Genomic DNA, 12,164 nt, shown 5'->3' with positions numbered 1-12,164 from the left:
TCCCCGGGTCTCCCTTCCTCTATCTCTCTCTCCGGTGCTTCTCTCTCCCCAGGGTCTCTCTCTTCCCTGGTCTCTCTCTCTCTCTCTCTATCTCCATCTCCCCAGTTTCTCTCTCTCTATCTCTGGTGTTTCTCTCTCCCCTGGTCTCTCTCTCTCTCTCTATCCCCCGAGATTCTCTCTCTCTCTCTCCCCAGTGTTTCTCTCGCCCTGGGTCTCTCTCTCTCCGTCTCTCTCTCTCTCTCTCTCTCCCCAGTGTTTCTCTCTCCCTGGGTCTCTCTCTCTCCGTCTCTCTTTCTCTCTCTCTCCCCAGTGTTTCTCTCTCCCTGGGATCTCTGTCTCTCTCTCTCTCCGTCTCTCTCTCTCTCTCTCCCCAGTGTTTCTCTCTCCCTGGGATCTCTGTCTCTCTCTCTCTCCGTCTCTCTCTCTCTCTCTCCCCAGTGTTTCTCTCTCCCTGGGTCTATCTCTCTCTCTCTCTCTCTCTCTCTCTGTGCAGGAGTGATGTAACTTCCACTTCAGATTGGACAGATTCATGGAACTTCAAAAACGGCGCGGTGCATCTGCGAGATGTGAGCTGCAGAGCAGCCATGATATATAGCCCGGCAGTTCATTTACATGGCTGTGGTGGGGTCCGACTGCCCCTGATGACGTTGAGGGGGAGGGTACTCTGTCACCGGCAACAGCGTCCGCCATTACTGTGCAGGCGCTGGTGCCATTTTTAAAGGGCTTCCAGCCCTTCATTTAAATTTGAAAGGGCTTGAAAATTAAAAGGAAAATTTATTCAAAGTTTCAATCCCCTCTCCCACACCCACAATGACTAGTTAATTTATTCATTGCCTTGTCCCCCCCAAAAAAACAATCTCGTGATCCCAACCTGCCCCCCGCCAAAGTTTAGAACCTTTAACCTTCAACCCCTTCACACCATCCCCTCCACCAATCACAGTGGTTCCCCCACCCCCACTGCCCTGAAAATTTACCTGCTTGCCCCACCAGTGTTCTACCTCAGATCTCCGAATGCAGATCCGAAGGCACGGGAGTTCCAGCAACCGGCTGGAATATCGCAATGGGGATAGTCATTGCAGCGAGCTGAGTATTTATTCATTAACTTAAATAAATTTAAATATTTTAACGAAGTTCCCGTTGCTGAGCGGCAGGGGGCGGCCACGAGGCCTTGCCGCTGGTGGTAAAATGGGGCGAGGCCTTCCTGGCGTCAAGGCACATGGCGGGCCTCTCCCGGAAGTATTTTCCGGGCCCCCCCACCACGACTCCTGATGTTGGGAGGGCCAGTAAAATCCAGCCCATGAGGTTTCATTACATCTCCTCTCAGGCTCCAAAAGTAAAACAACATTTTTCCCATGGACGGCTGTATTTTTATAACTAATAAATGGAAATGTTCAAAGCAAGTATGAAAAAGCGTGCATTTTGTTACTGCCCTATGATCAGAGTCGTGTTCTGGAGATTGAACGTTAATTGCTGAGGACTCCAGGACAGTCTTGGAGGGTTAGCATCTCGTAGACTCCCCAGCAGCCGCTTTAAATGGTGACCCACAAGCCAGCTGGTAGGTGTCTGAGCTTCACCTCCCACCCCCATGGTGAGACCTGCCCATGTTCCTGCCCCCAACTCCTGACACATGCCCTGACCCTCCCCAATCTACTCACAACCTCCCCCCCCACCCCCAACCCTGACCCTCATCCTTCAACTCAACAACCTGCACTGATGAAACCAGAACCACTTCCCTCTCAGAAATGAAAATATATTCACATTTTGAACCTAAGATTGAGTTCCATTGAAGCCACTTGATGTCAAGAGTGCACAAACTGAGGTTACAGAGTGAAGGTACTGCTGGTCTCTGTGTTCACCACTGACATTGGTCTGCAGCTGTTGGCTGGAGAGATGAATTGCCTCTGGCCAATGCAGCGCAGGTGTCTCAGCAGCTCCAACAGGCTGTTCCTGAATTTCACCCCAACAAACACATAGAGAATGGGGTTGAGGCAGCAGCGGGTATAGGCCAGGCAACTGGTCACCTGCACCGCAATATCCCTGCGCTTGCTCTCAGGACAAGGTAGGCCATTCTCCCTCAGTGTGTCCATGGTACTGACAATGATGAGTATGTTGTATGGTGCCTGGAAAACAATAAAAATCAGCACCACCACCAGAATCACCTTGATCGCTTTGTGCTTTTCTAAGGTTCGAGCCTGCAGCAAGGTCTTAATTATAACAGCATAACAGAAAAGCATGACAAGCAATGGCAGAAGGAATCCAAGCACCATCTGCAGGATCGGAGTGGCTACTCTCATCCAAATATTCATGCTTTTAGGGTAGCTGAGCAAGCAGTTAGCTTCAGGACTTATTTCCACCTTTGTGTAAATCAACTGCTGAAGGCTTAGAAACACAGAAAACAGCCAAACACTGAGGCTGATGAAGCGGCTGTACTGCAAACGCTTCGAACGGAGCCTGTGGGCAACTGTGGCTCGGACAATCACAAAGTACCGGTCAACACTGACACACATTAGGAAGAGGAAACCACTGTACACGTTCATTTTGTATAAAATCTGCACAATTGCACACATGAATTTTCCAAAGATCCAGCCGGTTTGTGAGCTGGCAGCCAGGAAGGGGAGGGTGAAGAGGAAGAGGATATCTGCGATGGCCAAATTCAGCAAGTACACATCAGTCATTGCCTTCAATCTCTTGTGATAAATATACGTCCCCAACACCAGGCCATTTCCCATCAGACCCAGAATAAACACAAGTGAGTAGATGCATGGCTGGAGAGTGCTGATAATCTTCTGCACCTCATTCTTATCACAGGGAGAAGGGAAGTCTGAGTAATCCATGGTATTAGTGTTCATATCGTCAGTGTAATACGTGGCTGTTGTAGAATCTGCCATTGTCCCAGACATCTAAAAAATCATAAGCAGAAAAACAATCAACATTATCCAATGCAAAATCAACTAGAGAGCTTGAAAATTCCCAGGCAAGTATCAGCCCTGACCCATACTGACCAATAGAGACTAGTACTAACCCATATTGACCAATAGAGACTAGCACTAACCCATACTGACCAATAGAGACTAGTACTAACCCATATTGACCAATAGAGACTAGCACTAACCCATATTGACCAATAGAGACTAGCACTAGCCCATATTGACCAATAGAGACTAGTACTAACCCATATTGACCAATAGAGACTAGCACTAACCCATATTGACCAATAGAGACTAGTACTAACCCATATTGACCAATAGAGACTAGCACTAACCCATACTGACCAATAGAGACTAGCACTAACCCATATTGACCAATAGAGACTAGCACTAACCCATACTGACCAATAGAGACTAGCACTAACCCATATTGACCAATAGAGACTAGCACTAACCCATACTGACCAATAGAGACTAGTACTAACCCATACTGACCAATAGAGACTAGTACTAACCCATATTGACCAATAGAGACTAGCACTAACCCATACTGACCAATAGAGACTAGTACTAACCCATATTGACCAATAGAGACTAGCACTAACCCATATTGACCAATAGAGACTAGTACTAAACCATACTGACCAATAGAGACTAGTACTAACCCATATTGACCAATAGAGACTAGCACTAACCCATATTGACCAATAGAGACTAGTACTAAACCATACTGACCAATAGAGACTAGTACTAACCCATATTGACCAATAGAGACTAGCACTAACCCATATTGACCAATAGAGACTAGTACTAAACCATACTGACCAATAGGGGCTAGAACTAAACCATACAGACCAATAGAGGGTAGTACGAACCCATATTGACTAATAGAGACTAGTACTAATCCATACTGACCAATAGGGATTAGTATTTAGCTATACTGACCAATAGAGGCTAGTACTAACCCATATTGACTAATAGAGACTAGTACTAACTCATATTGACCAATAGGGTCTAGTACTAAACCATACAGACCAATAGGGGCCAACAGAGGGTAGTACGAACCCATATTGACTAATAGAGACTAGTACTAATCCATACTGACCAATAGGGATTAGTATTTAGCTATACTGACCAATAGAAGCTAGTACTAACATATATTGACTAATAGAGACTAGTACTAACCCATGCTGACCAAAAGGGGCTAGTACTAAACCATACTGACCAATAGAGGCTAGTACTAACCCATACTGACCAACAGGGACTAGTACTAAACCATATTGACCAATAGGGGCTAGTACTAGCCCATACAGACCAATAAGGGCTAGCACTAATCCATATTGACCAATAGGGGCTAGTACTAACCATTTTGATCAATAGAGGCTAGTACTAACCCATACTGACCAATAGGGGCTAGTACTAACCCACACTGACCAATAGAGGCTAGTACTAACCCATACTGAACAATAGGGATTAGTATTAAGGTATACTGACCAATAGAGGCTAGTACTAAACCATTCTGACCAATAGAGGCTAGTACTAAATCTTATTGACCAATAGGGACTTATATGAAGCCATACTGACCAGTAGAGGCTAGTACTAACCCACACTGACCAATAGGGACTAATATTAAGCCATACTGACCAATAGAGGCCTTTACTAACCCATACTGACCAATAGGGGCTAGTACTAACCCATACCGACCAATAGAACATAGAAGAGAGAACATTACAGTGCAGTACAGGCCCTTCGGCCCTCGATGTTGCGCTGACCTGTGAAACCATCTGACCTACACTATTCCATTTTCATCCATATGTCTATCCAATGACCACTTAAATGCCCTTAAAGTTGGCGAGTCTACTACTGTTGCAGGCAGGGCGTTCCACGCCCCTACTACTCTCTGTGTAAAGAAACTACCTCTGACATCTGTCCTATATCTATCACCCCTCAACTTAAAGCTATGTCCCCTCGTGTTTGCCATCACCATCCGAGGAAAAAGGCTCTCACTATCCACCCTGTCCAACCCTCTGATTATCTTATATGTCTCTATTAAGTCACCTCTCCTCCTCCTTCTCTCTAACAAAAACAACCTCAAGTCCCTCAGCCTTTCCTCGTAAGACCTTCCCTCCATACCAGGCAACATCCTAGTAAATCTCCTCTGCACCTTTTCCAAAGCTTCCACATCCTTCCTATAATGCGGTGACCAGAACTGTACGCAATACTCCAGGTGCGGCCGCACCAGAGTTTTGTACAGCTGCAGCATGACCTCGTGGCTCCTAAACTCGATCCCCCTACTAATAAAAGCTAACACACCATATGCCTTCTTAACAGCCCTATTAACCTGGGTGGCAACTTTCAGGGATTTATGCACCTGGACACCAAGATCTCTCTGTTCATCTACACTACCAAGAATCTTCCCATTAGCCCAGTATTCTGCAATCCTGTTACTCCTTCCGAAGTGAATCACCTCACACTTTTCCGCATTAAACTCCATTTGCCATCTCTCAGCCCAGCTCTGCAGCCTATCTATGTCCCTCTGTAACCTACAACATCCTTCGGCACTATCCACAACTCCACCGACCTTCGTGTCATCCGCAAATTTACTAACCCACCCTTCTACACCCTCATCCAGGTCATTTATAGAAATGACAAACAGCAGTGGCCCCAAAACAGATCCTTGCGGTACACCACTAGTAACTAAACTCCAGGATGAACATTTACCATCAACCACCACCCTCTGTCTTCTTTCAGCTAGCCAATTTCTGATCCAAAGCACTAAATCACCTTCAATCCCATACTTCCGTATTTTCTGCAATAGCCTACCGTGGGGAACCTTATCAAACGCTTTACCCTCATCCACCTGTTTGGTCACCTTCTCGAAAAACTCAATAAGGTTTGTGAGGCACGACCTACCCTTCACAAAACCGTGCTGACTATCACTAATGAACTTATTCTTTACAAGATGATTATAAATCCTGTCTCTTATAACCTTTTCCAACATTTTACCCACAACCGAAGTAAGGCTCACAGGTCTATAATTACCAGGGCTGTCTCTACTCCCCTTCTTGAACAAGGGGACAATAGGGGCTAGTATTAAGCCATACTGACCAATAGAGGCTAACATTGACCCATACTGAACAATAGAGGCTAGCATTGATCCATACTGACCAATAGGGGCTAGTACCAACCCATACTGACCAATAGGGACTAATATTAAGCCATACTGACCAATAGAGACCAGTACTAACCCATACTGACCAACAGGGGCTAGTACTAACCCATACTGACCAATAGGGACTAATATTAAGGCATATTGACCAATAGAGGCTAGTACTAACCCATACTGACCAATAGGGACTAATATTAAGCCATACTGACCAATAGAGACCAGTACTAACCCATACTGACCAACAGGGGCTAGTACCAACCCATACTGACCAATAGGGACTAATATTAAGCCATACTGACCAATAGAGACCAGTACTAACCCATACTGACCAACAGGGGCTAGTACTAACCCATACTGACCAATAGGGACTAATAATAAGCCATATTGATGAATAGAGGCCAGTACTAACCCATACTGACCAATAGGGGCTAGTATTAAGCCATATTGACCAATAGGGGCTAGTACTAACCCATACTGACCAATAGGGACTAATAATAAGCCATATTGATGAATAGAGGCCAGTACTAACCCATACTGACCAATAGGGGCTAGTATTAAGCCATATTGACCAACAGGGGCTAGTACCAACCCATACTGACCAATAGGGACTAATATTAAGCCATACTGACCAATAGAGACCAGTACTAACCCATACTGACCAACAGGGACTAATAATAAGCCATATTGACCAATAGAGGCTAGTACTAACCCATACTGACCAATAGGGACTAATATTAAGCCATACTGACCAATAGAGGCTAGTACTAACCCATACTGACCAATAGGGACTAATATTAAGGCATATTGACCAATAGAGGCTAGTACTAACCCATACTGACCAATAGGGACTAATATTAAGCCATACTGACCAATAGAGACCAGTACTAACCCATACTGACCAAAAGGGGCTAGTATTAAGCCATATTGACCAATAGAGGCTAGCATTGACCCTTACTGACCAATAGAGGCTATCCCCGACTCATAGGGCAGGATTTTCTTACAGGCTTCAGAACCCCGAAGTTGGGACCAAATAGGTGTGCCGAGGCCCCACTTGCTAGGAGCCAGAAGAGGAAGCCAATTAAGGAGAGTGGGTTTAGACTCTATCTTTATCTGTATCACAGTTACTATCTCTCGTAGGAAGATGAGGCCATTCAGCTGCTTGAGCGTGTTCCACATTCAATGAAATTGTGGCTGCTCCGTATCTTAATTCCACCTCCCTGCTTTGCTTCAATACCCTTTAATCCCCTCAATCAATTTTGACATTTTCAGCTGACCGCCACCCTCATTAGCTTTTTGGGAGAGAGTTCCAGATCTCACTGCCCTTTGTGTGACAAAGTGTTGTCTGACATCACACCTGCATGGCCTGGATTTAATCTTAAAGGCCTTTTTCCTGACTCCTCCCAACCCCAGAGGAAGTAGCTTCTCTCTAACTACGCTATCAACTCTTTAATCATCTTAAACACATCGATCAGATCACCCCTGAATCTTCTAGTCGGTGTTGTTGGATTCTGATTAGCAATGAGACTCGAGCTCCTTCTCCCCTTGCACTCTCCCCCACTGCATCCCAACACAGATGCAGAAATTCAGTGTACTGTCCTCCACAGGCATCAGTAACCACTCAGACCGACGGCTCCTGTTCTGTCTGGATACACAGAGGCTTATCAACAGAAGCAATGAGGGTGAAAATGTACAGTGCAGATGCCAACTAAACAGACAATTGGGTAATGCAGGCAAAAGGATTAAAATCATCATGCTTCACATCACTGACTCTCCGGACTGAATTTTCGGTCTGGGAGCAGGAACCCAATGCCTGGAACATTTAAGGGACCCTTACGCGATGCTATTTTCAAATGAAAAGGGCCTGATTGACCCGGGGGTAAGTTCGGCCCTTCTAAACGGCCTGGAAGTGGGATCTGGAGACCGAGGTCAATTTTAAAAGGCAAACAGAAGCCATAACTGGACCAGTGTCACCGTCACCGTCACCGTCTCTGTCACTGTCACTGACACTGACACTCTGTCACTGTCTCTGTCACTGTCACTGTCACTGACACTCTGTCTCTGTCACTGTCACGGACTCTCTGTCACTGTCTCTGTCTCTGTCACTGTCTCTGTCACTGTCACTGACACTCTGTCTCTGTCACTGTCATTGACACTCTGTCATTGTCTCTGTCACTGTCACTGTCACTGTCACTGACACTCTGTCTCTGTCACTGTCACTGACACTGACACTCTGTCACTGTCTCTGTCACTGTCACTGTTACTGACACTCTGTCTCTGTCACTGTCTCTGTCACTGTCACTCTTACTGACACTCTGTCTCTGTCACTGTCACTGACACTCTGTCACAGTCTCTGTCGCTGTCACTGTCACTGACTCTCTGTCACTATCAATGTCACTGTGACTGTCTCTGTCACTGTCACTGACTCTCTGTCACTGTCTCTGTCACTGTCGCTGTCACTGTCACAGACTCTCTGTCACTGTCTCTGTCACTGTCACTGACTGTCACTGTCTCTGTCACTGTCACTGTCTCTGTCACTGACACTGTCTCTGTCACTGTCACTGACTCTCTGTCACTGTCTCTGTCAATGTCTCTGTCACTGTCACTGACTCTCTGTCACTGTCTCTGTCTCTGTCACTGTCTCTGTCACTGTCACTGACTCTCTGTCACTGTCTCTGTCACTGTCACTGTCTCTGTCACTGTCTCTGTCTCTGTCACTGTCACTGACACTCTGTCACTGTCACTGTCATTGTCACTGTCACTGACACTGACTCTCTGTCACTGTCTCTGTCACTGTCGCTGTCACTGTCAAAGACTCTCTGTCACTGTCTCTGTCACTGTCACTGACTGTCACTGTCACTGTCTCTGTCACTGACTCTGTCACTGACTCTGTCACTGACTCTGTCACTGTCACTGACTCTCTGTCACTGTCTCTGTCACTGTCCCTGTCACTGTCACTGTCTCTGTCACTGTCACTGACACACTGTCACTGTCTCTGTCACTGTCACTGTCACTGACACTCTGTCTCTGTCACTGTCTCTGTCACTGTCTCTGTCACTGTCACTGTCACTGACACTCTGTCACTGTCTGTGTCACTGTCACTGACACTCTGTCACTGTCACTGTCTCTGTCACTGTCACTGTCTCTGTCTCTGTCTCTGTCACTGTCAATGTCACTGAAATTCTGTCACTGTCTCTGTCAATGTCACTGTCTCTGTCACTGTCATTGACCCTCTGTCACTGTCGCTGTCACTGTCGCTGTCACTGTCACTGACTCTCTTTCTCTGTCACTGTCTCTGTCACTGTCACTGTCTCTGTCGCTGTGACTGTCACTGACACTGTCACTGCACTGTCTCTGTCACTCTGTCACTGTCTCTGTCACTGTCTCTGTCACTGTCACTGACATGCGGTCTCTGTCACTGTCACTGACTCTGTCGCTGTCACTGTCACTGACACTGTCACTGTCACTGTCACTGTCTCTGTCACTCTGTCACTGTCTCTGTCACTGTCACTGTCTCTGTCGCTGTCTCTGTCACTGCCTCTGCAACTGTCTCTGTCTCTGTCACTGTCACTGACACTGACACTCTGTCACTGTCTCTGTCACTGTCACTGTTACTGACACTCTGTCTCTGTCACTGTCACTGACACTCTGTCACTGTCTCTGTCTCTGTCACTGTCACTGTCTCTGTCACTGTCACTGACACTCTGTCTCTGTCACTGTCACTGACACTCTGTCACTATCAATGTCACTGTCTCTGTCTCTGTCACTGTCTCTGTCACTGTCACTGACTCTCTGTCACTGTCTCAGTCACTGTCACTGTCTCTGTCACTGTCTCTGTCTCTGTCACTGTCACTGACACTCTGTCACTGTCTCTGTCACTGTCATTGTCACTGTCACTGACACTGACTCTCTGTCACTGTTTCTGTCACTGTCGCTGTCACTGTCAAAGACTCTCTGTCACTGTCTCTGTCACTGTCACTGTCTCTGTCACTGTCACTGTCTCTGTCTCTGTCACTGTCACTGAGACAGAGACAGAGACAGTGACGTTGATAGTGACAGAGTGTCAGTGACAGTGACAGAGACAGAGTGTCAGTGACAGTGACAGAGACAGTGACAGTGACAGAGACAGAGACAGAGACAGTGACAGAGTGTCAGTGACAGTGACAGAGACAGTGACAGTGACAGAGACAGTGACAGGGAGTCAGTGACAGTGACAGAGACAGTGACAGAGACAGTGACAGTGACAGAGACAGTGACAGAGTGTCAGTGACAGTGACAGAGACAGTGACAGTGACAGAGACAGTGACAGGGAGTCAGTGACAGTGACAGAGACAGTGACAGAGACAGAGACAGTGACAGAGAGTCAGTGACAGTGACAGAGACAGTGACAGAGACAGTGACAGAGAGTCAGTGACAGCGACAGAGACAGTGACAGAGACAGTGACAGAGAGTCAGTGACAGTGACAGAGACAGTGACAGTGACAGAGACAGTGACAGTCAGTGACAGTGACAGAGACAGTGACAGAGAGTCTGTGACAGTGACAGCGACAGTGACAGAGACAGTGACAGAGAGAGTGAATGAGAGTCAGTGACAGGGACAGAGACAGTGACAGTGACATTGATAGTGACAGAGTGTCAGTGACAGTGACAGAGACAGAGTGTCAGTGACAGTGACAGAGACAGTGACAGTGACAGAGACAGTGACAGAGTGTCAGTGACAGTGACAGAGACAGAGTGTCAGTAACAGTGACAGTGACAGAGACAGTGACAGAGTGTCAGTGTCAGTGACAGTGACAGAGACAGAGACAGTTGCAGAGGCAGTGACAGAGACAGCGACAGAGACAGTGACAGTGACAGTGACAGTGACAGAGTGACAGAGACAGTGACAGTGACAGTGTCAGTGACAGTGACAGCGACAGAGTCAGTGCCAGTGACAGAGACCGCATGTCAGTGACAGTGACAGAGACAGTGACAGAAACAGTGACAGTGACAGTGACAGAGACAGTGACAGACACTCTGTCTCTGTCACTGTCACTGTCTCTGTCACTGTCACTGACTCTCTGTCACTGTCTCAGTCACTGTCGCTGTCACTGACAAAGACTCTCTGTCACTGTCTCTGTCACTGTCACTGTCTCTGTCACTGACTCTCTGTCAATGTCTCTGTCACTGTCTCTGTCACTGTCACTGACTCTCTGTCACTGTCTCTGTCACTGTCTCTGTCACTGTCACTGTCTCTGTCACTGTCTCTGTCTCTGTCACTGACACTCTGTCACTATCTCTGTCACTGTCACTGTCACTGTCACTGACACTCTGTCTCTGTCACTGTCTCTGTCACTGTCACTGTCACTGTCACTGACACTCTGTCACTGTCACTGTCTCTGTCACTGTCACTGTCTCTGTCTCTGTCACTGTCACTGAAATTCTGTCACTGTCTCTGTCGATGTCACTGTCTCTGTCACTGTCACTGACCCTCTGTCACTGTCTCTGTCACTGTCGCTGTCACTGTCACTGACTCTCTTTGTCTGTCACTGTCTCTGTCACTGACACTGTCACTGCACTGTCTCTGTCACTCTGTCACTGTCTCTGTCACTGTCTCTGTCACTGTCACTGACATGCGGTCTCTGTCACTGTCACTGACTCTGTCGCTGTCACTGACACTGTCACTGTCACTGTCTCTGTCACTCAGTCACTGTCACTGTCTCTGTCGCTGTCACTGTCACTGTCACTGTCACTGTCTCTGTCACTGTCTCTGTCACTGTCACTGACCCTCTGTCACTGTCTCTGTCACTGTCGCTGTCACTGTCACTGACTCTCTTTCTCTGTCACTGTCTCTGTCACTGACACTGTCACTGCACTGTCTCTGTCACTCTGTCACTGTCTCTGTCACTGTCTCTGTCACTGTCACTGACATGCGGTCTCTGTCACTGTCACAGACTCTGTCGCTGTCACTGACACTGTCACTGTCACTGTCTCTGTCACTCTGTCACTGTCACTGTCTCTGTCGCTGTCACTGTCACTGTCACTGTCACTGTCTCTGTCACTGTCTCTGTCACTGTCTCTGTCTCTGTCAC

General features: G+C 47.1%; 1 protein-coding gene across 2 annotated transcripts in view; it reads right to left on the bottom strand.

The window, feature by feature from the left end:
• Nucleotides 1-1,688: 1,688 nt before the first annotated feature.
• Nucleotides 1,689-12,164, bottom strand: part of LOC137347976 (C-C chemokine receptor type 7-like) — a 353,721-nt gene continuing 343,245 nt past the window's right edge. For both annotated transcript variants that reach the window (XM_068013044.1, XM_068013043.1), the window contains exon 2: nt 1,689-2,900. In XM_068013044.1, the coding sequence (XP_067869145.1) occupies nt 1,821-2,900 (1,080 nt within the window). In that variant the 3' untranslated portion in view covers nt 1,689-1,820. The remainder of the gene's footprint in view (nt 2,901-12,164) is intronic.

Source organism: Heterodontus francisci, chromosome 33, assembly GCF_036365525.1.
Source record: "Heterodontus francisci isolate sHetFra1 chromosome 33, sHetFra1.hap1, whole genome shotgun sequence".
Taxonomy (NCBI): domain Eukaryota; kingdom Metazoa; phylum Chordata; class Chondrichthyes; order Heterodontiformes; family Heterodontidae; genus Heterodontus; species Heterodontus francisci.
Note: the sequence above shows the minus strand (reverse complement) of the source record. Positions and strands in the feature narration are given on the sequence as shown.